Here is a 27,203-nt window from a genome sequence, read left to right on the forward strand (position 1 = left end):
GTCCCTGTGCAACCTTAGGCAGGGTTACACTAGCCCATGTGGCACATTTCATAAATAAGGAAAAGGTCCTCCTTTGAGAAGATGCTTCCTGAGCTAGCACCTGTGGCTGGGCAAGAACACCACCAGCCGGTCTTCATCCCCTCTTCCCCTCTTCAGCCTATTAACTTTGCGCAGGACACAGCCTGCACAACCATACTTGGCAGCCCTAAGCTTGGGAAGCTGCCTATCTCGTCTTCATCTGCAAAATGGGTTGACCACACATCAGCCTCACAAGATGCCAGGCAGGGGGGGGCCTCATCTGTCTCATTTACCATTTTACCCCCAGAGCTTAGCACAGAGTGGGCTTCCCCTGTGGCTCAGATGGTATATAAGAATCCACTTGCAATACAGGAGACCCCAGTTCGATTCCTGTGTCGGGAAGATCCACTGGAGAACTATCCACTCCAGTATTCTTAGGCTTCCCTGGTGGCTCAGCTGGTAAAGAATCCGCTCACAATGCGGGAGACTTGGGTTTGATCCCTGGATTAGGAAGATCCCCTGGAGAAGGGGAAAGGCTACCCACTCCAGTATTCTGGCCTGGAGAATTCCATGGACTGTATAGTCCACGAGGTCGCAAAGAGTCGGACATGACGGAGCGACTTTCGCTTTAGCACAGAGCAGCGTGGAGAAGGCATTCAACTAATGTTTAGGCATAAAGGAACGAAGGGAGGGATGGCTGGCGGAAAAGCAAGCCTACAGACTGTTAAGTGCTGTTCTGATGGGAGGAATTGTCATCTTGGATCTGACTCACACACTTTCACCCAGGTCAGGAGGACCCAGGCTGATCAGGGCCAAAGAGGATGTGGGCTTAGCAACTCAGCGAGAGGAGGCGGCATTAAACTAGGGATTCAGGGGACCTTCCTGGTGGTGCCGTCGTTAAGACTCTTTGCTTCCAATGCAGGGGATGTGGGTTTAATCCCTGGTCAAGGAACTAAGATCCCACATACTGTGTGGCATGGCTGAAAAAGAAAAAAACCTAGGGCCTCAGGAGACTAGCTGGAATGACCTCTACACCCTCATGCCCAGCCCTTCGCAGTCTGCCACAAGCTTCCGCCTCCACTACAGCAGTGAATATGAAAACAGCAAGGGCCGTCACTTTTGCCCAGTTCCATGGATTACTTCCTCTAACCCACACCAGTGAGGTATGAATCACCCTATTTTGCAGACAAGTAAACAGAGGCCAATGAGGTCCAGTGCCTAGCCCAAGGTCACCCAGGTGGATAAGAAGCAGAGGATTCAAAGCCAGCTCCAACTGCTCCCAGAGCTCCACAGTCCCACTGGGTACTACTGTGCTTAGCAGTGTGCAAGTCTTGGTGACCCCATGGACTGTAGCCCTCCAGGCTGCTCTGTCCAAGGGATTTTTCCAGACAAGAATACTGGAGTGCGTTGCCATTTTCTCCTCCAGGGGATCTTCCCCACCTGGGGATCAAACCCATGTCTCTTGCATCTCCTGCATTGGTAGACATGTTCTTTACCACCGGCTACTTGGGAAGCCCCTCCCACATGCACTGGATATCATTATCCCCATTCAACAGATGAGGAAACTGAGGCCTGGAGCGGTTTGGTAATGCAGCCAAGGCCCACTGAAGGGTCATCTCAGGGCTTCAAGTTTCAGTGCGGGTAGGGAAGGGGGTGTTTTGGTGTCGTCCTCTCCGTGGTCCTCAGTGTCCCGGCTCTGGCTCCGGAAGATGCGGGAAGGGCTTGTTTCCTCCAGCTGGAGGAACGGGAGGGGTGCCCCGCCCCACCAGGCTCCATTGTCCCCGCTGCACAAAGAGCCCTTGCTTGGCATTCGGGGGCCTTTGTAGGCCGCGCAGCCTGCGGCGCCCCCGCCCGCGTTATCAGCCTGGGGAAGCGGCGGACAGAGCTGGCGGGGCCTCTCTGGGCCGCCGCCGCCCGAGACATGTGTTGGACACGGGCCTTTCAGGCCTGGAGCCGCCGCACAAAGGCCCGGGAAGGAGGCGGAACAAAGGGCTTTTTCACGCGGCAACTGAAAAGCCGCAGATTAGCACTGGCGCGCTGCGCTGGCGGGGAGGGGCCGGCGGCCAGACCTCAGACCCCTTCCTGGCTCAGCCCGCATCCCAGGTCTGGAGCCTCGGAAGAGCCTCGGAGCGGCACAGCCAACTCCCTCCCTCCTGCTCAAAATCCCTCTAGGCTCCCCAGGACCCCCAACGCCCCGAATTCTGCACTCTGCTTGTTTTCAAGCCTCCTCCTCCGCACTTCCCAGTTCTGGCCGTTTCTGCACCTTTTGCAGAATGATTCTCACTTTGCAGTTTCTGTTCCCCATGCCTGGAATGCCATCCTGTCCCTTTCTCAAGACCAGTTCCAGGGTCACCTCTTATGGAAAGATAAGAATCAAATAGCCCGTGAATGCTAACTCTGTGCTGGGCACTATGCCTTCTTCCCGCCCTCACAACGACCGTGAGATGCAAATTATTAGCCCGGTTACCCAGCTGAGGAAGCTGAGGCTCAGAAAGGTTGAACCTTGCCCATGGTCACACGTCAGGAGCCCAGTGCAGCTGAGATGCAAACTCAGATCCATTTTCAATCCTCCTCTGTCGGAAAGGGTCTCTCTGCTTCCTGTGTCTCCCAGGCAGGTGGTTCCTCTTTAGGGGAAGGGTGGAGGGACATGGGCACTGGCTCCATCGGCGCCAGGACACCTTCAATCAGCCCTGACCTGCCCCTCTTAGGTACGCCATCGACCGCGACTCAGATTTGGACCAGGTCTTTGATATCGATGCGGACACGGGTGCCATCGTCACCGGCAAGGGGCTGGACCGAGAGACGGCCGGCTGGCACAACATCACAGTGCTGGCCATGGAGGCGGGTGAGCCAGGGGGCGGGGCGAATATGGAAGGGAGGGGCGATGGCCAAAGGGTGGGGCTGTGGGCGGGGCAAAGCCCAGGGAGGACGGGCCGAAGGCTGGGGGCAGGGCAAAAAGAGACGGCAGAGCTGAGGTGGGGGCGTCGTAGGCAAAGGCTGACCCACAGGATCACAGATGTGGGAAGGATCCCAAGCCAAAAAGGCAGGGCCCAGGCTTGAGTTTGACTTTCTTCCTTCAGCTTTTATTGAGCACCTACTATACACCAGTCCTTTTTACAGAGGTTGGAGATATAGCCCCTAACAAGGTTAAAAAAAAACTCCTGTCTGCATGGGCTAGAGCTAGACCCTCAGGAAACTTCGAGAAAGGGTGTTCGCATGTCAGCTAAGTGCTAACAAGAAACTGGAAAAGAAGAAAGCAGAGGAAAGGGATTGGGGGGGAATTGTTTCTCTTAGGGTAGGCCTCTCTGCGAAGGAGACTTCAAAAGAGAGCTCGATAAAGTGAGGGAGTCATGCTGCCACTGGAGGCAAGAGAGTTCCGAGGAGAGAGGACAGCCAGTGCAAAGGCCCTGAGGTCATAGCTGGAGAAATAGCAGGAGGCCAGTGTGGTTGGCGAGGGGCAGAGTGTCTACCCTGCAATGGGTCTTTGGACTTGACTCCAGATGAGCGGGAGTCATTGAGGGTTTGAGCAGAGGAGGGAGGTTGCCCGACATGATACCTACGGCTGCTGCATTGAAAATAGGTTGTTTGGGGGCTGCAGGGTGGGGATGGGGGGAGGTGGGGGAGGGAAAGGAGCAGGGGCTCAACTAGAATTTACATGCAACAGGGCCCTTAGGTGAGATAGTGGCCTGGCCCAGGGGGATAGCCATGGAAATGGTGAGAAGTGGTAGCTTTTGAAGGCAGGCTGAAAATAGAGCCCCCTGGACCTGCTGATGGGGTGAGATGGAGGAAAGAGATGGAGGGGTCAAGAATGACTCCAAGGTGATTGGCCTGTGTCGAAGAGTGTGTGTGTGTGTGTGTGTGTGTGTGTACACGTGCTCACATGTCACAGGCAGTGTGGTGCAGCTGGGGAGGCGTGTGAGCTGAGAAAGAAAGAGGAGGCCCTGGGACATGGAGTCTAGACAAGTCAGGCCATGGAGGTGAGAGGCTAAGAGCATGGGGGTTCATGGCACGCCTGGAGTGGGGAAAGGGCAGTTCAGCAGGCCTCCTGCTCAACCAGAGCAACGCTGCCAGAGCCCATGCTAGACCGGCTCCGCAAGCTCCCCTCCCTGTCAGCTCTCCAGGTCTCAGCAGCCAGCAGAGCCTCCAGTAACCGATGATGACAGCAGGAATACTCAGAGTCTCAACCTTGGTGGGAGTGGGCACCATTCAGACTCCCCTCTGCAGAGCTGGGCCCCAAGGCCCTCCTGTGCCTTCGAGCCCTCCTGGCGGCTCTCCTCCTCCGCCTTCCCTGGCTGGTGCCTCCCATTTCCCTGGCCCCACCAGCCCATTCCAGCCGAGGAAGTCCCTAGGCTGAAGTTCCCTTCGTCTCTTTCAACTTCGGTTTAAAAGAAAATACAAAGCTGGCTCAAACCTCAGTGCCTGCTGCTCCTGAGCCTTTGAATCCACTTCTCCACCGCATGAAAGGGAGATAACAAAGGTGGCTGGAGAAGAAGTGGCGGCTGGACTGGTGGGCAGACAGCTCCCCATCCTCACCTCCCTGAACCTGCTTCCTGAGCAGCCAGGGGGCCTGGCCGGGCTGCTGGGCAGAGACACCCCCTCTCCCTACCCACAGAGCATCTCCCCACCAGCTGTCACACCACCCGATGGCCCACCACTAGCTGGTCCCTTCTCGGGTTAAGCGTTGTGCTTCTGCCCTGTGAATCTCTTCCAGAAGCAGCAAGAGAAGCATACAGAATCGCTAATGCTACCATTTCACAGAGAGAGTGTGTCAGGGGCCTCTCCCCAGCAGAGATTTTTTTTACAGTGTTTACCTAATAGACACTGAGCTTGATCCTTTTTAGCACGTACTTCTATTGAATGATCAGCACCCATTTTATTGATGGGAAAATTGAGGCTCAGACTATTAAGAGCTTTGCCCAAGGATGTGCAGTGGCAGAGCCAGGATTGGGGGCCAAGTCTTCCTGGTTTCTTCCACAGCTTTGCTCCACAGCCTTCCTTTTCCTGGTACTCTGTTCTCGGGGCCCCACCCCTATTGACCCCACACCATCCCAGTTACTGAGCGTGGGGAAGGAAAGGACTGGGCTAGCGACCCCTCCCCTCGGAGCTGCAATTCACAACTCCTGCCCAAGTCTCACCGGGGATATTGATGGATGAGAAAATGAGTGGTTCCCACTTCACGGTGCTGGTGGGAGGATTAAATAGGATAGAAAGAACTTAGCCTAGTACTTAGTGCTCAGTTAATGATATCTATCGATCTGGACTCGGTGCACTTGCCTGAAGCACTCACTCTGTGCCAGGCGCTTTACAGTGCTGTGTTCATGGAAGCTCCCCACCTATCAGATGTCACCCCCAACGTATGGATGAGGAAACTAAGACTCGGGGAGGTGAAGTCATTTGTCCAAATTCCCGGCCCCAGCCAGTCTGACTGCATGGCCCGGCGTTCACCCAGCTGCCCCCGAGTCATATGTCTTTGGTGCCAGGCATGAAGCCAGGAGCGGCACCAGCGATCCACCCACTCCAGCTTCTTGCCCTCTCCGTGAGACGAGGACAAATTGTTATCCCCACTTTGCAGACTGGGAAGTAGAGGCTCAGGAAGGAACTGCGATGGCCCCAAAGTCACAAAGCCAGTCCCTGGGGGCTGGGGGTGGGCAGGGCTCCCACAGCCAGGCCAGAGCCTCAAGGACAATGCCCTGGGGTCTCCCCCTCCAACCCTGGTGCCCTTCTGCCAAAGCATCTATTTGGCTTCTCAAAAACAGGGAACCACGGCGGGGGTCCAGTGGCGGGGTCATGGTGCCCCGCCTGCTCAGGGTGCAACAAACGCAAGGTGACAAGAATCAGAGGGGAAGGAAATATTTACACACAGCAGCGGAGCCTTGTGAGCACCTCGGAGAACGAGAACGTGGCACTGAGGCACAGCCGCAGCCTGTCAGACCAGATTACCTCAAAGACTCCCTGGCCACTTAGTATGCGGGCTCCCCTCTCCCCCGAACTTCTGAGTCATCCATTCTGCCCATGCAGACGCTCCTTCCACTGACATTATCTTTAACGTTTTGTAATCATGAAATATTAATGACCGATATTGAATTTAAAGTACAATTTGTGTCTGAATCCTTCAGTGGAAAAAAGGGCAGTTGTAAAGGGACAGTCTTCAAAGAGACAGAGGGGTGGCGGGCAGGCTGGCGAAGCCGGCACTGGGGTAGAGGGGGGCGGTGTGCCAGGGGGCTGCAACCGGCCCCCTCTTCCAGGCCCTAAACTGGTCTGGAGGGGTGGTCTCTGGCTGGACAGCAAAGAGTTAACTAGATTAGCCAGAGCTTCCCCATCTGGGTCACCCCAGGCCAAGTCCTGATTTCACAGGCCCCTGATTTTTCCTTTCTATCACAGAGCAAGCTTTATGATTTAGATATGCATTTGTGTGCCGACTTTGTTGATCTCTCGTCTCCTGGGAAAAGGACCTTCCGTGAAGGCAGGGTCTCTTCCATATCTGTAGCATTCACACTGGGCCTGGCGCTTAGTAGGTGTGTACAAGTATTAGGGTGGCCAAAAAGGTCATTCGGGATTTTCCGTAACATCATATGGAAAATCCCAAACAACCCTTTTGGCCAACTCAGTATTTCCTGAATGGATGGTAAATGGTCTTGCCCACCCAGTTAGGAAGGCAGGGCAGCATGATAAAGAAACGCTGCTTCTAGCGGTCCGAATCCCAGCTGAGAGTATGGACAGTCATTTCCCCTCTTCTTGCCTTGATTTTCTCACCTATGAAATGGCACCCTATTGGACAGCTATGAGGGTCATAACTGTTACTGTTGACTATTAATCATGTGCGCTCAGTCGCTCAGTCGTGTCCAACTCTTTGCAACCCTATGGACTGTAGCCTGCCACGCTCCTCTGTCCATGGAATTCTCCAGGCAATAATACTGGAGTGGGTTGCCAAGCCCTCCTCCAGGGTTTCTTCCCAACCCAGGGATCGAACCTGTCTCTCATGTGTCTCCGGCATTGCAGGCAGATTCTTTACTCACTGAGCCACCTCAGTTCATAACTATTCATCATAGTGGCTTCTATTTATTTGAAGCTCACAATATGCCAGATATTGTGCTGAATGCTTTATATAAAGTGTCTACTGGGGACCTCTTCTCACCCACCAGGCCTGGTCACTGGAATCTGGGGGTAGAGTCTTGGCCTCTGACCTCGGGATGTTTGGCCCTGCTCTGGACAGCACAGGGTAGAGGGGATGGGGCGGTGGGCTCTCAGGAGGTGCAGGCAGGGGAAGAAGGAAAGAAAGCTTTCCCAGAGAAGGGGACGTCTGAGTTGGGTTTCAAAGGTTAAGGAGAGTGGGGTTGGGAGCTCCCAGGAGAAAGACGCCTGTGTGCCAAGGCCTGGAGGTTTGGCCGGCAGGAAGACCACTGTCCATTCTGAGAAATGGGATGTGGCTAGAGGCTGGGCCAGAGGGTGGCTGGAGCAGGTGAGACGAGCTGAGTGTGCAGAAGCTCACTGGGGGCCTCTACAGGAAGGGCCTCGGATGTCCTGTGAGCAGCCGGACATCTCCTGGAGACGACACGGAGCCAGAGTGGGTCTTCAGGTAGAAGAGGGAGATGGCCAGATGTGCAGTCCCCTGTGGCCACTTGGGTTCGTGGGGGAAGGTGGACGGGAGAGGGGCAGCCTGGAGCGGGGAACAGATGGGAGGCTATCAGGAAGACTCGGCTGAGACATGTGCTAAGAGTGGAGGGCAGGGCAAGGGAGGGAAGGAGGAAGTGCTGGGGAGGCTGGCTGTAGTGGTCTGGGGGAGAGGCTTGGCACAGCCCTGCATGGAAGGGGTTGCTTCAGAAGGTAGTGAGCTCCCCATCACCAGAGGTGTGTAAATCAAGCCTGGGTTCCACTTGGACCGGGTAACTCCCAGGATCCTGAGCCACCTAGGTACTTAACTGATCCCACCAGGAACAAAGATTTTTGTGAGGTCCATGGAGTCTTTGTAGGAAAGCCCAGAGTATTAGGACCAGCTCAGCCCTAGGAAGGAGAACTTCCTGCCACCCACCCCCGATTCCAGGGCCCTTATTTTACCCAGAAGTCCTCCTCTACCGTTTGGTGGATGAAACATCCCCATCTCAACAAGGTCAAACTTCCAATCTCCATGTGGAAGCCAAACAGATAATCAAAAAGCAGAGAAGGCGCCCTAACCTCGTGCTCCCACTGGAGGTGAGTGGGGACCGGGCAGGGAGTGCAAGGCATCCTCCCCTGACAGCTCTGACACCCCTTCCCTGAAGCACCCCCGCCTGCTCACCCAGTCCCCCCACCCCTCGCCATCCTGCCTGCTTGTCTTGGCCAGCTCGTAATTGGGATGATAAATCTTCCTGCCCAGCTGGCCAGCGCTAATCAGAGCCTAGTGTTTGGGTGCAATTTAATTCCCTCGGGAGGTGGCGGGGCGGTGGGGCAGGGAGCTGAGGGAACTGTGGAGCAGAGGGTCTGGGCTACCCTTGCTCCACTGCAGGTGAGGGAGAAGGAGGTACCTTCCAGCAGCCCCCACCTCTGTGGCCCCCTCCCTCCGCCCTCTCCCCACTTCTCACTCTCCTTCCCATGCCCACTCTTGTGTCCTCACTTCTGTCTCTCTCCCTGGCTTCTCTCTTTTTCTGTGACAACCAAGGAGAACCTCAGAGTCCAGCTCCATTTGTTTTACCGATGGGAAAACCTTGGTCCAGGGAGAGAGACAGGAACAGGGTCGGAAAACTAGACTGCTCCCTCGGTGATGTGATTCAGGGGCGGCTGTGGCCCCCACAGAATTTGTCCCTCCAGAGGTCTCGGTATCTCCCTGTCACTCTGCAGCCCCCCAGCATGGTTAGAGGTGCCACAGACAGTGAAACCCATTCATTTGACAAATCTTTATTAAGCACCTACTGTGTGCCATGCAGAGAGGGGCTGGGGAGACAGCAGCAAACACAAGAGACCAAAAATCTGCTTGCTTTCTAGTGGGGGAGATAGATGATGGGTGAGTTTAAGTAAAAATATAGACAGAGGATGAGACAGTTAGATAGCATCACTGACTCAATGGACATGAGTTTGAGCAAACTTGGAGACAGTGAAGGACAGTGAAGCCTGGCAGGCTACAGTCCATGGGGTCGCAAAGAGTCAAACAAAACTTAGCAACTGAACAGGAACAACAACAAAAATACAGGGATGTTGGATAAACACGCAGAGAGAGAGCAGTGAATGGGGTATCTGGTGGAATTGCAAGGAGCAAGGTAAAATAAAGTCATCAGGGGAAGTCTCGCTGAGAAGACATCTGGGCAAATATCTGAAGGAGGGCAAAGAGGAAACTTGGATCAGAGGAAAAAGGAGAGTGGGACGAGGGACAAGGCCAGGGAGGAAGATCACACAGGCTTTATGGGTATGTAGGTCTTGGACATATAGTCTGATTGCCCAGGAATGAGGGCAGTCAAGGAAAGCTTCCTGGAGGAGGCAGAGACATTTGGGGCCTCAAGGCAAGCTGGCCTTGGGCACCTAAAGGTGGTCAGAAAGGCCATCTCATTTGATGGGTAGAAAGTCCCTGTTTTGAACCAGGCTCAGGTTCCATTGATTGTCCCCCTGTGAAACTTTGGGCAAGTTCTTTACCTCTCAGCCAGTTTCCTCATCAAAAAATGGCAGTAATTCAAATCCATATCTCCCAGGGGCTAACAGGATGAAATGAGGCAGAACAAACCCTGGCCCGTGGCAGGTTCTCTATATGTGTTTGCTGGTGGCCTTCTGGGAGGCACTCATTCCCAGAAGTTCCCTAACAGGGTCACCAGGCCAGGCCCTACACCCTCTGTCTTTCCTGCTGGCCTCCAGCCCTCTAAGTCCAGTTTGGTCCAAACACTATATTAGGAGTGGCCAGGGGATGGGGTCTTCCTTAGAAGGAATCCAGAGTTTTACTATCTGCAGACTCCCCTCCCACCCCAGGACCTTTGCACATGCTGTTCCTACTGTCTGGAGAACTCTTTCTTCCCATCCCCTTCACCTGATCACTTCCTAGTTGGATCTCAGCTTAAAGGTCCCCTGCTAAGTGCCAAGTATCTTCAGTCATATCTGACTGTTTGCAACACTATGGACTTTAGCCCACCAGGCTCCTCTGTCCATGGGATTCTGCAGGCAAGAATACTGGAGTGGGTTGCCATGCTCTCCTCCAGGGGCTCTTCCCAACCCAGGGATCGAACCCGCGTCTCTTACATCTCTTGCGTTGGCAGGCAGGTTCTTTACCACTGGCGCCACCGTCCCCTACTTCAGGGTAAACATCCCTGTGCCCCACCAGGGTAGGAGCCCCTGCCTCCTCCTCTCACAGTCCTGGGCTTTTTTTCTCTCAACTCTTATCACAGTCTGGAATGCTGTCTGCCCCTGCCATAGACCAAGAGGCAATGTTGGTCTTGTTCAGTATTGTGCCCTTGGTACAAAGGAGGCGCTCAAACTGTAGTAGTCAGCAAAAAACAGAAGTTTCAGTTTCAAATTGCCCAGTCTGGTCCCCCATCTGTTACACAAAAGGGACTCTGACACCCAGAGAAGCTAAGGGGCCTGCCAATACTGCACACTGGCTCTCCTGCCCAAGCCTGCTCTCTTCCGAAGGCACCCACAGAACGGCCCACGCTTCTCAGCCCCTCAGCCCCCCGGGCTCCACCTGCCACCTCCTCGGATTAATGGTGAGCCAGCTCAGAGAGGAAGCACCCGGCCGAAGCACGTTTAATTTTAATTTAGGAATCGGTTAAGACTGCAGGCCTGCTCAGCTCTGGGCTGTCAATCAGCCTTCCTCAAGGCTGCATCAATTAGTTTAAAAATATTGAATGTAATTTTGCCTGACACAACATATTGCAGCTACTGCAAAATATAATTTATTTTAGAAGAAGAAATAATTAAACTAATTTGCATGTCAGTCAGCTGAACTGAGATGCCAGGGGAGGGTGGGTGGGACCCCTGGGGGATCCAGCCCTGGGAGAGGGCGCCTACCACTGGGTGTGGGGCGAGGTCAGCCTGGGCCTCAGTCCGAGCAGTAGCTGCATCTGGATGGACAAATATTCAGGCAGCGGAAGGGCCCACGGGCACTGCATCTGGACTAAGCACTGGACTGAGAGTCCGGAGACCTAGGACCCAATGCCAGTTCTGCCACTGACTTTCCTGTGGCTTTGGACAAAGTCTTACCCCTTTCTGGGCCTCAGTTTCTCCATCTACAAAATAGGTTTAGGGAATTCTCTGGCGGTTCACTGGTTAGGACTCAGCACTTTTACTGCCCGGACCTGAGTTTGATCCCTGGTCAGGGAACTAAGATCCTGCAAATTGCATGGCATGGCCAAAAAAAATTTTTTTAACAGGTTTAATTAAGATCTCCTTTATGAGTTGTTTTGAAGATCCAATGAAAGATAAGAAAGTTTGTTATAAATTGGAACTTTCTGCATGAAGAGGAAATTATTAATTGATGGATCTCTTGTTTTATACCAGAAACATTTAAGGTGGTAAAATTATGCATTATTATCAATTATTGCAAATCAATTATTGTGATCCATAGGGGTTTGGAGGAAGCCAATCAGAGGCAAGATGTCCAGTTGGACTTCCCCCAGCACCTACCAGTCACCCCTGGAGTTTGCAAAGCTTACTATGGATACATATTATATAGATTCACCTGGAGCTATTAAAAAAAAAATGACCAAGTCTTGGGGCATCAGTTCATTTTAAAGCAGGATTTTTTAAAAACAATTGTATTTATTTGGCTGCATCAGGTCTAAGCTGCGGCTCACGGGAAGTTCGTTGCATCGTGCAGTCTTTCACTGTGGCTCATGGACTCTACAGTCTGGTGCACAGCCTCTCGAAGGCAGGTAGGCTTAGTTTCTCCATGGCATGTCGGATCTTAGTTCCCTGAACCCACGTCCCCCATTTCAAGGTGGATTCTTAACCACTGGACCACCAAGAAAGTCCCTTCCCAAGTGATTCTAATGAGCCAGGCTGGAGACTGTCATGATGCCAAAGCATGGGGATTGTGCTTAGGGTTGGCCCACGAACTCTGGGGTCCCAGGCCAGACGCCAGTTCAGGCAGGGGGTCTCTGAGATAAGCTACGTAGGTGGCAACTTTGGCAACATAGAGACACACCTCTTGGCTGCCCCACCTCTCGGAGCTGAGATGCTCTCTCTTGCCAAAGAACTCAGGACTTTCCCAAGAAGTGACCTGTAACATTTGAAAGGAGGAGCTAGGACAACAACGAAACGGTAGCTTTGTAAAGTAAGGATGTACTACTTAATCTTTTTGTGACTAGCATTTTGCAATATCTATGTGTATTGAATCACTGCATTTTACACCTTAAACTTATACAGTGTTATATGTCAGTTACATCTCAATAAATCAAGATAATCGAGATAGAATTACAGAAGAGATAGGAGGCCCAGGAGAACTCAGAGGAATGATACAATAATGGGTGTCTCACCAGCAGTGGACCCAAGCCTCCAGTCTGCCCACTGAGGATCTTATCTGACTCTGAGGACCCCTTCTGCTTGGCCCCACAGGACCCTACCCCTGCCTCCAGCCCTGAACCCCACCCCTCTCCCCACCCCGCCCACTGAAGGGAAAGGTGCCCTCTCACCCCCTACCTTCCCTCTGCCTCAGTGGGAAGAGAGGTGCCTGTTCCTGGTGATGGACCTCACCCTCCCCTCCTCCCCTCCTCCTCTCCCCACAAAGCACCCACCGGCTGGCTGTTCTCTGGCAAAGCACTCTTAAAAATAACAGCTCACCCGGCATTCCCAGTCACGACTCCTATCTCTCGCCCCCGGAAAAGCCCCCTCTAATCGCCCAAGAGGCAGATCTGGGTGAGCTGAGAAGATAAGGCACCTTGGCTAAGGGGAGCTCCAGAGAGGAGTCGGGGTTTGAGTTAATTAAGGATGCCCCCAACCCCAGCCCTTCCTTTCCCTGACCCGGTGGCCACACCTGCCTCCCAATCTCCATTTCTGTCTTTATCGACACAGGAGCAGCTGCAGTCAGCATCCGCTGGGGCCCTTGAGTTCACAGAAAGGAGCAGTCGACCACCTCCTCTTCCCCCAAAAAAACTCATGGGGTTCCTGGCTGCCTATCCTTGATTGCACTGTTGGCTGGAACATGTCAGTAATGAACTCATGGCTAAGATAGCCAAGGACACGGCACCCATGAGCACTCAGAGGTCTGGGGGCTGTAAAGGGCCAACGTTCAGGGTGCTTCTCAGAAAGGACAGGAGGGGATGGGGTGTCCCAGAGCCCCAAGTCACTGAATGTCACTGCTAAGAGGATCCTTCAAGGATGCCTGTTTATTTAACAACTCCTTATGTAACACTTGTTATGTGTTATATATACAGTTTTAAGTGCTTTGCAGATATTGACTCAATCTGTCCGCCTAGCCAACCCATTCCTAACAGACCCATTTTGTTGTAGGTAAGAAAATCAAGGCATAGAGAGGTCAAGTGACCTGGCGTGGATCACACAGCTACTGAGTGGCACCACTGAGATTGGAACCACTTGGTTCCTGAGTCCTTGCTCTTAATCACTGTGCTGTTTTCCAGGTGTGGAAACTGATGTCAGAGAGGGAAAAGTCTTACCCAAGATCAAACACCGTGTCAGGGACAGAGCCATGCCTGAAATGCAAGCCTCTTTCTGTCTGACTGTTTCCAAGTTTCACTCATTCACTCCGCAGATCTGTTAGAACCTAGTCCGTGCCACATGCCACAGTGCTGGGGACCCAGGAACTAATACAACGGAAGCCTTGACCTCAAATACACCACAGATGGAGGGGTGGGGGCTGCATGGTTTTGGAGGTGAAGACTCACCTCCAGTGAACTTGTCTTGCCCTCTCAGGGTCGAGTCTTAAAAGAGCAAAGGTTTGGGACTTCAGTTGCCAGCTGACCGATTCTTTAAACTCTCCAGTGTTTTCATTTCTCTTCTGCAATATGGGGATAGAAATTGTACCAAACTACCGGATTTCTGCAAGGAGACCTGAAATGATGGGTATGGATGCTCCAGGAGCATTCTGTGCACGCTGAGGTGAAGGGGTAGAGCGGCAGTGTTGAGTGTGGTGTGGTTGGGTGGTGGTGCTGTGGTAGTGATGTGGGTGATGAGGGCCGGGGCCTGGCAGTGTTGGCGGGGCTGTAGCAGAGATGGTGGATAAGCGAATGCCTGGAGATGATGGTGGTGGTGACATCGGTGACTGTGGTGTCGGGGGGTGCTGGAGCTGGCAAGGGTGGTGAGTGGCGGCCTTAGTGTTTGTGATGGTGGAGATGAGGGAGGCGGTACTAGTGGGTACAAGGCTGGTGATCATTCTCCTGCTGATGGTGAGGGGACAGAGGAGGTGGGATGGCATGGTGATGGCGAGAGTGGGGCGGATGGTGACGGTGGTACTGATAGTTATGCTGGTGGCAGTGCTCTGGTGGCAGTGCTCCGGGTAATGGCGATGGTGAAGGGAGCAGTAGTAACGGTGGAGAGGGTGATGGCGTTGGTGATGGGGTGGGACTGGTGATTATGGCGACGGTTACAGCGATAATCAAATGGTGGTGATGATGATAGTAACACTGATATGGTGATGGTGACCCATTTAGCCCGATGTCCAGCTTGATCAACACACAGATCTCTCAATGCGACCCCACTGCCTAATGTTCTAGCAGGAGATGGGGGGCTGTCTAGATCTCACACTTGAAGCCGCCCACCTTACTGCTGTGCTCTTGTTACAGACAATCATGCCCAGCTATCCCGGGCATCCCTAAGGATCCGCATCCTGGATGTGAATGACAATCCCCCAGAGCTGGCCACACCCTACGAGGCAGCCGTGTGTGAGGATGCCAAGCCAGGCCAGGTACCACTGAGGGGCTGGGACCGGGGTAGCTACCAAGTAGGTTGCTGGGGCAACCTCTGTTCAGGCCAGCGTGGGCTCGGCCTCACCTTGGTCCCCTGCCCGCTCCTCACCCTTCAGCTCATCCAGACCATTAGCGTGGTGGACAGAGACGAGCCCCAGAGTGGGCATCGCTTCTATTTCCGCCTGGTGCCAGAAGCTCCCAGCAATCCGCATTTCTCCTTGCTCGACATCCAAGGTGAGTGACCTCTGAAGGACCCCAAATCCCAGGACTCGTGGAGGGAGGAGCCTAGCCTCCCGCCCCCTTCCCATGTTATGGAGGCCCCTAGAGGGCCAGTGATGGGTCCGAGATCACACAGAACGTCTGAGCCACGCTGGAGCCCTTACCAAGCCTGCTGGCCAGACTGAAGAACAAGCAAGAGGTGGGTTGGTGGAGTGGAGGGGGCCAGCTCCAGGGTAACAGGGGTAGATAGAAAGACACAGAGAGGGAATACCTGAAGAATGGGAGCGGGTGGGGCTCCAGGGTGGGAGGAGCCCCTGATCTAAGATTGGAATAAGCCAGGGATCCAGGGTGGCTCAGATGGTAAAGAATCTGCCTGTAATACAGGAGACCTGGGTTCGATCTTGGGTCAGGAAGATCCCCTGGAGAAAGGAATGGCACCCCACTCCAGTATTCCTGCCTGGAGAATCCAATGGACAGAGAAGCCTGGCGAGCTACAGTCCATGGGGTCACAAAGAGTCGGACACAACTGAGCAACTGACACACACACACAACTCCCACCCTTTTGTTTTAAAAGTGCTTTATCCCTTGGGACTTCCCTGGTTCTGGTTGACAATCCACCTTCCAATTAAGGGCGCAGTTCTGCCCCTGGTCGGATGTCCAAAATCCCACATGCCGAGGGGCAACTAAGCCCATGCGCTGCAACGACTGAGCCTGTGGGCCACGACTAGAGAAGCTTTTGCACTGCAGCTGGAGGAAGCCAACGTGCCGCAGTGAAGCTTAGCACAGCCGGAAAGAAAGTGCTTTAGCCCCCTCACGTTTCTCTTTGCATCCTCATGGTCACCTGGGAGGCAGTTTTTCTTACCCGTCCCCTCGTTTTGCAGGTGATGAAACTGAGACTTTAAGAGGACAAGGGACTCACGCAGGGTCATACAGGGAGTCAGTGTGAGGCTGGATTCAAACCCACACGTATCTCAGTTCCATTGTGCTTCCTTCTCCCTACCTTGAAAGCAAACTGCCCCACCCAGCCTGAGCTGATCCCCTTTGTGAAACCCACCCCTGCAGGTCCACCTTCATCAAGAAGTTGAAGTCTGAATCTTTAAGGGGTAGACTGGGGAGTGGGATCAACACACTGGGAGTGAGGGACCTCTGGGTCTCAGTTCAATCTCAGTTCATGACTTCCTGTGCAACCCTGAGGTCTGCCTCAGTTTCACCATCTGTAAAATGGGACTGAAAATGCCTGCCAGGCAGCTAGGTGGCCCCAGTGAAATGCGGCCTACCGAAGTGTATTGTCAGTACCTAGAACATGGCATCTCCTTCATTCAGCAACTATTTCTTGAACATTTATTGAAAATATGTCTATATGCCAGGCGCTGTTCTAGGTCCTAAAAATGCAGCAGCACATGAGACAAAATCCCTGCCTTCATGGAGTTTACATTCTAGGGAGGGAAAAGAGAAATTAAACAAATAAATAATATGATGAGGATGGTAAGTGGGCAGCAAGGAAAAATAATGCAATCTTCACAAGAGTTTGGACTTCTATTCAGTGCTGGACCCTTGGTGCCTGGCACACAGTAGGTATTCACATACACGTGTTAGACAAAACAGGAGGAAATAAAGCAAGGTAAGAGTAGCAGCTGGGCTTCCCAGGTAGCGCTAGTAGTAAAGAACCTGCCTGCCAGTGCAGGAGCCCCAGGTTCGATCTCTGGGTCTGGAAGATCCCCTGGAGGAGGGAATGGCAACCCACTCCAGTAATCTTGCCTGGAGAATTCCATGGACAGAGGAGCCTGGTGGGCTATAGTCCATGGGGTCATCAAGAGTCAGATATGACTGAAGCGACTGAGCATAGCACAGCACAAGAGTTTCAGAAGCTACTTTAAATAAGGTGGCTTAGGAAGGCCTCTGTGAAGGAGTCAATAGTGAGGAGGGATCTAAAGGAAGTCAGGGGTGAGCCATGCAGATAACTGCACAAAGAATGATCCAAGTCCAGGAGACAGCAAGTGCAAAGACCCTGAGGAGGAGCAGGCTTGTGATGTTCAAGACCTCCATAGTTGGGGTGAGTGAGTGACAGGACTGGAGGACATGTAGTCAGAGAGGCGCTAAGGTCAGACTGTGCGAGTTCCTTTTGAACCTGGAACGGGTCTGGGTTCACCCCCCGACCAACCCAAGACTTTGACATCCCTTCCCTCAGGGCCTCCGGGTCCTCTGGAGCCAGACCCATGTGTATTTCCAGGAGTCCTAAACGGATTTAACAACCAGTGCCCCACTCCAGTACTCTTGCCTGGAAAATCCCATGGACAGAGGAGCCTGGTAGGCCGCAGTCCATGGGGTCGCTAGAGTCCGACACGACTGAGCGACTTCACTTTCACTTTTCACTTTCATGCATTGGAGAAGGAAATGGCAACCCACTCCAGTATTCTTGTCTGGAGAATCCCAGGAACAGAGGAGCCTAGTGGGCTGCCGTCTGTGGGGTCGCACAGAGTTGGACACGACTGAACTGACTTAGCAGCAGCAGCAGCAGCAGCAGCTCAGATAACCAATCAGGACACTGATCATAAACCTGGAGTAGGACCCTGGGGCCTCTGCGGAGACAGGCTTTAACCCATCAATGACTTGATAGTATTAAAGTGGGGGTGCGCTGGTGGCTCAGCAGTAAAGAATCTGCCTGCCAAGTTAGGAGATATGGGTTTGATCTGTGGTCCAGAAGGATCCCACATGCCGTGGAGCAACTGGGTCCATGCACCACAACTATCAAACCTGTGTTCTAGAGCCCAGGAACCGCAACTGTTGTGCCCATGAGCGGCAACTGCTGAAGCCCTGGAGCCTGTGCTCTGCAATAAGAGAAGCCACTGCAGTGAGAAGCCTGAGCGCTGCAACTAGAGAGGAGCCCCCGCTCCCAGCAACTAGAGAAAAGCCCGCGCGGCAACAAAGACAGGCACAGCCAAAATAAATACATAATTTTTTTAAAAAGAGAAGTTGGGGGTGTGCTCGAGGGAGAGGCCGAGGTAACAGGGCAGCAATCGGGGGACTCAGAGTCACGGCTATTTAAACCTTTCTGGAAGTAGTTCGATATTTTAACAACTTTCACCACCAGTACTGCCCTGCCTGCTCATCACTGCTGTGGAACCCTGAGCTGGGCATAGGAGACACAAGGAGCCCTGGCTTGACCCCTTGACCTCACCAGGTTCACAAATCTTTCCAACCCAAGGGGCTTGAGGTTATGCCCCAACTACCCCTCTGTGATCAAGGGGTGGGGGCTGGGTTGGCCGCCAGGGTTCCCATCCGGTGTGACCCCCTGGTCTGAGCCCTGGGATCCAGGGCAGCAGCAGCATGCTGAGGTCAGCACAGGCAGGCAAGGGCTCCTCCTTCCAGCCCCCCAGCTCCTCCCCACGGTGTGCCAAGCCCCCTCCTCCTCACCGTATAAATATCCCAGTTGACAAACGGCTACCCCAACCCATCTGTTTCTTTGTACAAATTTGTAGCCAGTTTGGAAACGTGATTTATAAATATTGCTTTTGCAGCCAGGGATTGACACTGATGTATGTCAGGCCAGATGGATGGATGCAGTGCTGGGCGCAGATCCCGCCTAGAAGGGTGGGGTCGGGGTCTGGTGTGGCCAGCGGCTTCCCCAGATGAAGCCAGCTGCTGCCAGGAGAGGAGTGAAGAGGGATGGGAAGGAGGCTCAGGGATTTCCTCTTATGGAATGAAACAGTAGCAGGGACCAGAGCTCCAGAAACATATGGCTCCCGTGGTCAAAGACAGCAGCCCTGAGAAACAAATATCCACTTTCTCCTCCTCTGTTCTTACTTGGGAATTTGAGGCTGAGCCAGAGCCAGCCACTCATTTTTCAAATCTGTCTGCTTCTCAGTGCCTCCACGACCACTATTATTTCGCATCTAAAACATACAACAGCTTCCTAACTGGTCTTCCGCACCCACGGTTGTGTTTTAGATTAGAGGCACCCTTGCTTAGAAGGTGGGCTCTGAGAAGGCAGGGACTGTGTCTGTCTTTTTCACTGCTCTCTCCTCAGGGGCTAGACTAATCCTGACTTCTTCTTCTTGTTTAATTGCTAAGTCGTGGCCAGCTCTTTTGCAACCCCATGGACTGTAGTCCGCCAGGCTCCTCTGTCCATGGGATTTCCCAGGCAAGAATACTGGAGTGGGTTGCCATTTCCTTCTCCAGGGGATCTCCCCATCCCAGGGATCAAACCAGCATCTCCTGCATTGGCAGGCAGATTCTTTACCACTGAGCTGCCAGGGAAGGCTTACCCTGACCTAAAGAGGGTCTTTAATTCTTATTTGCTGTTGAATGGAGGGATGATATGTCACTAGGTTGCTTCTTTGCCCACCAATCAGTCGCTTCCTATTGCCTTTAGGAAAATAACGCAATTCCTTACCATGGCCTCTAAGATTTTCTATAATGAGCCTCTGCCTCCCTCTCCAGCCTCTTCTTGACTTGCTCTAATCATCACCCTATCCCTCCAGCCACAAAAGACTGCTCTCCGCTGCTTGAGTTCCTATGCCTTTTCCAACTGCAGGACTTTTGCATAGGCTATTCCCTCTCCTAGAACTCATTGTTCAGGCTTCAGCAATAATGTCTTCACCCAAAGAGTTCTCCCTGACCTCCCAGACTGGGTCAGATCCTCTGTTAAATGCTCTTCCTATACTTTTCCTTCTTAGCACTCCTCATGGTTTGCAATTGTAGACTGAATTGTGGGTTTATTTGATTAACATTTGTCTCTCATATTATCACATTAAGATCAGATCCAAGACTATGGTTGACTTAGGTCTTCATTATTTCCCTCCTATGACTAGCATGGTGCCAAGCACACAGTAGGTACTCAGTAAAGATTTATTGGATGCATGGATGGAAGGATAGGTGAATGGATGGTTGAAGGATAGATGGATGGATGGATGGAGGATGGGTGGACAGATGAATGGAAGACAGATAGTTGGATGGATGGATTGATGATAAGATGGGTGGATGGAAAAGATAGGTTGTGCCACCAATTAACAGAATAAATTCAGACAAATCCCTTCTCTCTGAACCTCAACTTCCACGTATTTAAAATGGGAATAATGTTACAACTCTTGATGTTTGTGAGGATAAAGCATTTCCACCCAGTCCCTGATGTGTTAAAAAATATGCAGTCAATGCAAAGGGGTCCCATGCTATTCCTTTACCCCTCATCTTGCTCTTCAGCCTTTCATCCTCAGGGGAAGGCAGATGTTGTCACAGCTGGCTTGACTGCCCTTTGACAGGAGGCTGGAGTTGAAGCCAGAGCTTGAGGAGCTGACCCAGAACCACCAGCTACCCCTAAAAGATGTGGCTCGTTCAAGCATCATTCTTTCAGGCTGGCTCACTGCCAGGGAAGAGACAGGCACACGCTACCTTAACGCAGCATGACAAGTGCTGTAACAGAAGTGTGCGTGGCACCTGCATAGTCAGAGCAGGGCGGGGGAACCCATAAATCCTTCCTTCCCAGAGAAGCGGAGAAAGGAGGCCACAGAAAGGAGGTGACATTTAGCTGGAGCATGACGGATGAGGAATTTGCCCAGGCAAGAAGGTGGAGAGGGTGTTCCAGCTAGCGGGAACTTGGTGAATAAAGTCAGGGCAGCCTCAACAGAGAGCAGGCGTGGGGTATGGCGTGTGGGGGTGGGCCAAGAAAAAATGAACAACCAGCATTCATGGAGAGTTTCTGCTTTGCGGGAGCTATTCTGCGGGGCACAGGTGAACTACACCATTTCATCCTCAAACCTGCGAGATGCTGTTTTCCTCAGTTTCAGATGAGGAAACCGTGGTCCCGAGAAGCTAAATGAGTTTCCCTAACTAGAACACAATCGACTCAGCCTTAGTTATTAATATTTTAATGAAAAATTTCCAATATGTATAAAAGTAGAGAGAATCACACAACGAACTCCTATGTGGCCATCACATGAGCTTCAACCCATGACCAGTCTTGTTTCAGTTGGATCTCCAGGCTACTTCACAGATGTGCCCAAGACCACAAGTTGGCCCTTCTGAGGGCTCTTAGTTCCTGCTTTATGTCCATGATGGGGAAGGCCAGGACAGGAACACTGAATGGGGGCCACGGAAGAGGCTGAGTTAACTGGGGACACAAAGCTGGGTAAGGGGCCCGGGCTGCCAAAATCTGAGGTCAGAGAGACCTACATGAAGCCTGTGAACACAGACAGAAGGACTCAGGAAGGAAGCCTGGGCCCCTCGCAGGAAGTGAGGCCCCCATTGTGGGGCTGGCTGTCAAGGGTGGGGGCAACAGCCAGCAGCCAGGTGGGCTCTGAGTACTTCCACCAAAATGATGGGGGGCCGGGGTAAGGGGGCAGTCCGTGATGGCCTGACCCACACAGGGGAGGGGTGGAGGAGTCAGGAGGCCAGGGGAAGTGGGCACGTCTACACATTCTCCACCGGCCCCCGAGTCCTGATGGGCACTCCCGGCGCCAGCCTGCAGCAGTATGATGAGTATGACTCATGTGTGTTCACTGTCTCCTCTGGCCACGTGCATCCAAAGGAAAGAGGCGGGTGAGGAGACCTTGGTGCCCTGAGGCATCTTTATCAGGCCCCAAGGGTATGTCCCAAGCTCTCCAGGCTCAGCTCTTAAAGAGACCCCTGACAGCAAGCTCCCTCAGCCAAAGGCAGGTGCCAGTCTGAGTTCCCAGTCTTCTCTGATGACCCAGAAGTTGTCAGAGCTCAGAAAGCCACAACCCCAAGACCACAGGACCCCAGGGTCAGGATGCATTTGACAGCTGTGGTAGAATCTGGAACAACAACAACAACAAAAGGCTGTTGAGACACATGGCAAAAAAAAAAAAAGTTGACATAGCCAGGGACAGGACCTTGGCCCAGCTGGGGACAGAATCTTGGAATAACTGGGGACAGGACCTTGGCACAGCTGGGGACAGAATCTTGAAATAGCTGAAAGCAAAACTTTGAGACAGCTGGTAAGAGAAACTTAGAACAGCTAAGGACAGAAGTGAAGGCTCGAGGGCTGGGGACAGGACCTTCAGGCAGCTGGGGGGCAGAATTGGGGGAGATCAGGTCCTCTGGGAGGCGGTAGCTGGGGGCAGAGTGAGGCAGATCCCAAGGTGGACTCGGGAGGGGCCGGGACAGGCACGGCTGACCCCGAGTCACTCGCCCCTCGCTCTCTCCGGAGCAGACAACACGGCCGCGGTGCACACGCAGCACATGGGCTTCAACCGGCAGGAGCAGGACGTGTTCCTCCTGCCCATCCTGGTGGTGGACAGCGGGCCGCCCACGCTGAGCAGTACGGGGACGCTGACCATCCGCATCTGCGGCTGCGACAGCTCGGGCGCCATCCAGTCCTGCAACACCACGGCCTTCGTCATGGCCGCCTCCCTCAGCCCCGGCGCCCTCATCGCCCTCCTGGTCTGTGTCCTCATCCTGGTCGGTGAGTCCGCCAAGAGCCAGCCCCACCCTCCTGCCTGATTGGCCCCGGTCCTCGGGCCCCGGATTTCCTTCCCCAGCGGCCCCCGCGGGGGTCTGACTTTCCTGTCCGCACAAGGAAGGGCTGGCTTGATGGAGGTCCAGGTTCTTTCCAGGATCCCCAGGCTCGGAAGCCTGACGTGGGGCTCGGAAGCCTGACGTGGGACTCAGAGCCTTCACAACAGGCGGAGAACTTCTTTGGTTCTCCAGTTTGGGGGGTGTCCATCTGGCAGGTTTGGGATTTGATTTTATCATGATTGGGCCCCTCCTGCCGTCTCACTGCAGCTTCTCCTTTGTCTTTGGATTTTTTTAGTGGGTTTCAGCATCCTCCGGTCAATGGTTGTTCAATAGCTAGCTGCGATTTTGGTGCTGTGGCAGGAGAAGATAGGGGCGTGTCTTTCCACTGCTCCATCTTGAACCAATTGCCTGAGCCCCAAGCTCTAACCTGCAGCTCTTTTAAGAAATCTCCTAAGTACTGAGCAGCTGCTTTGCCAGCTTCAGAAGGGGTCAGCACCCAGTGGAGACTAAGTTCAGCTGGCTCTACATGGCCCAAAGTCTCCCCTAATTTTTAAAAGCCAAGCCTGTGTTTTAAAGTTCTCTCGTGTCTATTGTCCTATTTTATTCTCTATGTAGGACTTTTAGTAAAAAGGGCTCTTGCGAACCTTACAACCATGCAGCCAGATGTATCAGCCCCATTTTTCAGATGACAAAACTGAGGCTTGGAGAGGTTAAGTGGCTTGCAGAAGGGGACCCAACTAGTCTTCTAACTGGGTCTTCCTTGAAATCAGGTCTTTTCAGCCTGTGTTTTCTGTTCCTTTAAGTACCCCACCTGCTGGGAAATCTGGGTTTCCCTGATGGCTCAGAAAGTAAAGAATCCGCCTGCAATGCAGGAGACCGGGGTTGGATCCCTAGCTCGGGAAAGTCCCCTGGAGAAGGGAATGGCCACTCACTCCAGTATTCTTGCCTGGAGAATCCCATGGACAGAGGAACCTGGCGGGCTGCTGTTCACAGGGTCGCAAAGAGTCAGACACGACTTTTTTTTCACTGCTAGGAATTTAAACTGGGGGCAAAATCTTGGGGCAGCTGGGGTAAAATCTTAAGGTGTTCGGGGAGGGGGCAAAATCTACTCTGGTATCAGTTGCACCAGTAGCCACTTGAACCCCTGAAGTGTCCCCAAGGAGGAGGTCCAGTTTCAGGAGCTCAACTAGACCCAGTGGCCACAGTGCCACCTCTCGCTGTCGAAGCAGAAGGGCTTCACCTCAGCCCTGACCTCTGGACTTCACAGAATAGCCAAAGCTGGAGGAGCTCAAGGAAGGGCTAGACGGCAGATCCCAGGTTTGCTCGATTCCCTGGGAGATTCAGCTGCTTCCTACGCCTCGCTGCCCACCCCCAGGACCTGCAGAGGCCATGGGCAGGCCCCTCCTAGCTAGGAGGCTCCCCCCCACCCCTCTCTCTCCCCTCCTCAGCCCATGGCTCAGAAACCCTTTTTCCAGAGGGTGCACTTTACAGCGGTTTCATTTTCCGAGGCAGTGCAAACAAATTTCTGCCTAATTGCCCACAAACGAAGAAAGTGCACATCAGTGCTGTAAAGGTGACGGGCGGAATAGCTGATCAGGCCTGGCACATCTGTCGCCCGCCGCCCGCGCTCCCCACCATCTGCTCTCACGGGCATCGCCCTCCGCAGCTCCGGCTTCCAGCTCCGGAAGCCGTCCATCCATCTTTCCCACTTCTCTCCTGATGCCTTTCCTCCCTCCCGACCTGTCCCCGGGTTCCCCCCTCCTTCCCTGTCATGGGCCACCTTGTTAGGTCGTGAGCCAGCAGCCTGCCCCATGGCCCTCGCAGCTGGTTCTGGCCCCTGGCCTCGCCCAAGCTGTATGGAGCAGCAAAAAAAATCCAGTGCCTGACATGATACCCAGCGCATCTCTGTCCATTCATTTACCCAGCCATCCATCTAATTCTCTGTTTGCTCATCAGTTCCCAATGTATCCATCCATGAGCCCCACCCCCATGTGTTCAATTATAGGCACTGGGATTCATCAGTAAATGAAAGAGGTGAAAAGCCTCGAGTCACTGGGAAGTTGGGGTTGCCGTTGCTGAGGTGGGGAGACAGAGGGTGGGAAGGAGGAAATATCATTATTTTAAATTTCAACAGGTTAAGTTAGTGATTCTTCTGGTCACCCCCTGGGACTTGTTGGGGCAGAAACTGGATGGACAATCTAGGTTTCAAGGGAGAAGTCCAGGCTGGAGGCTGCAGTATGGGAGCTGTCAACCTCTAATTGGAATTTAAAGCCACGAGACAAGGAAAGCGTCAAGAAAGAGGATGTAGATAAAGGACCAAGGACTGAGTCCTGGGACATCTGATGTTAAGAAATCAGAGAGGGGACTTCCTGCCCCTGGTGGTCCAGTGGTTGGGACTCTGCTTCCAAGGCAGGGGTGCGAGTTCAATCACTGGTCAGGGAACTAGGATCCCACATAAGGCATAGCCAAAAAAAAAAAAAATTTTTTTTTTAAATAAAAGAAGTCAGAGAGTAGAGGAGAAGAGAAGCTTGCTTAGAAGGTTGAAGACAAGTTATCAGTGAGGTGGGAGGAGGAAGGGCATGCAGAGTCCTTTCTGACAGTTGAAGAAAGCCAAGAAGGGACGATTCGTTCATTCTCTCAACCTTGCAACACCCAGGTCTCCATCTAGTTCTTCATTCAGTCATTCATTCAACAAGCATACTTCTCATGCTTACTGCGTGCGTGCCAGGCACCCCGCCAGGGGAACATGCCCCGGGTCCTCCAGGGCAGTTCAGAGTGTAGATTTGAGGTGAGATGAGACCAACATATGGCAAGGTCTGTGCTATGAAGGAGCCGTGGCTTTCAGACCTGAGCTGCCTGGGCATGACTTCGAAACCTTTTTGAAACAGACTCAGTAGATCTAGGGCACAACCTAAGAACGTGCATTTCTAACAAGTTCCCAGGAGTTGCCGATGCTGCTGATCCAAGGACCCAAGCAGGGCGATAGAGAGGAACCCTCACCGGGGAAGCTTGGAGGTAATGGTGCTGAGCCTGGCCTGGAGCTCTCAGACAAGGGCTCCTGCAGGACATACCTGGATCTGAGACCCAAAGGGCTAACAGGCTGATCGGGGCCTCTGGAGTGGACAGAGAAGGATAGGGTGAGAGAGAGGTCAGGGTCAAGGACATTTCATTCCCCCAAACCTTAGCTACCCTCTTTCCACCCACCAGCCCCTAGAGACCTCACGGGGATGTATCTTCATAGAGTTGAGGATAAAGACCTCAGAGGTTGGGTCCAGCCCTAAAACACACATGAAATCTCTTAACTCCAGCTCTCTGTCCCCACCTCCAGTGGTGGTGTAGCCTTGATTTGCACACCTCCCAAGATGGGCAGCTCACTACCTATCCAGATAGCCAGCTCTGTCCAGACTGTGAGAAAGGTATTTTTGCACAGAAATCTAGGAAACCTGCATGAGCTTTTAGGCTGAACCAGCTCTGCTGGGCATCAGGAGAAGGGTGGTTCCCTGGACCGCCCTGGTGGGGCTGGGCCCTCACGGGCACCTGCTTCTCTCTCCCGGGCAGTGCTGGTGCTGCTGATCCTCACCCTCAGGCGCCACCACAAGAGCCACCTGAGCTCGGACGAGGACGAGGACATGCGGGACAACGTCATCAAGTACAACGACGAGGGCGGCGGCGAGCAGGACACCGAGGCCTACGACATGTCGGCGCTGCGGAGCCTCTACGACTTCGGGGAGCTCAAGGGCGGCGGCGGCGGCGGCGACGGCGGCGGCGGCGGGGGCGAGGGTTCCGCAGGGAGCGCGGGGAGCCCCCGCAGGCGCGCCTGCCCTCGGAGCGCCACTCGCTGCCGCAGGGGCCGCCGAGCCCCGAGCCGGACTTCTCGGTGTTCAGGGACTTCATCAGCCGCAAAGTGGCGCTGGCGGACGGGGACCCGTCGGTGCCACCCTACGACGCCTTCCAGACCTACGCCTTCGAGGGCGCGGACTCGCCGGCCGCCTCGCTCAGCTCGTTGCACAGCGGCGGCTCGTCGGGCTCCGAGCAGGACTTCGCCTATCTCAGCGGCTGGGGCCCCCGCTTCCGGCCCCTGGCCGCCCTCTACGCCGGCCACCGCCCGGACGACGAGGCCCCGGCCTCCTAGCCCGCCCTCCCTGCCGCCCGGGACCCGACTGCACCCCCAGGACAAAGCACGTCCGTCCCCTGCTTCACCCCCTTTCCCAAACCTCCCACCCTCCCAGGGCGGCCAGGAGTGGGGCCACGCGAGCGGACACTCCGACGGCATCCCTCCCCGAGAGAGTGGGCAGCTTTCGCCCAGAGGTGCGGGAATTAGGATCAACATCACGAAAACTGCCCCGAGAACGGGCGCCGCTTGGCTCTGGGGGTTACACAGAGAGAGGGGTTGGGTGGGGCGTGGCTCCCTCCTGGCTTGGGGGAGAAGCCGGAGGGAGAATGCTGCCTAAGTGCCCTCCCTTCCCCAGGTATCCCCCCATCAGAGTTAAGAGGAAAGAAGGGCTGTTCATTTACTAAGCGCCTACTGTGTACTGGGACTGTGCAGAGACCGTCTTAGTCGTCATGGAAACCGCGAGGTGGAGCCCTGAAGGTAACAGATGGGAAAAGACCCCCCAGAGCAGTGGCTGGGACCTGTCCAAGGACACCTGGCCAGTGTGCGGTGGAGCCACGGCCCTTACT

At 53.7% G+C, this 27,203-nt stretch overlaps 1 protein-coding gene across 1 annotated transcript in view; it reads left to right on the forward strand.

Moving 5' to 3' along the window:
* CDH22 (cadherin 22) overlaps window positions 1-26,790 on the forward strand; it is a 141,366-nt gene extending 114,576 nt beyond the window's left edge. The window contains 6 exon segments of the mRNA XM_070382060.1: window positions 2,727-2,863; window positions 14,709-14,830; window positions 14,948-15,065; window positions 22,219-22,470; window positions 26,082-26,321; window positions 26,324-26,790. Coding sequence (XP_070238161.1) covers window positions 2,727-2,863; window positions 14,709-14,830; window positions 14,948-15,065; window positions 22,219-22,470; window positions 26,082-26,321; window positions 26,324-26,655 — 1,201 coding nt within the window. The 3' untranslated portion in view covers window positions 26,656-26,790.
* The last annotated feature ends 413 nt before the right edge of the window (window positions 26,791-27,203 follow it).

Source organism: Bos mutus, chromosome 13, assembly GCF_027580195.1.
Source record: "Bos mutus isolate GX-2022 chromosome 13, NWIPB_WYAK_1.1, whole genome shotgun sequence".
NCBI lineage: Eukaryota > Metazoa > Chordata > Mammalia > Artiodactyla > Bovidae > Bos > Bos mutus.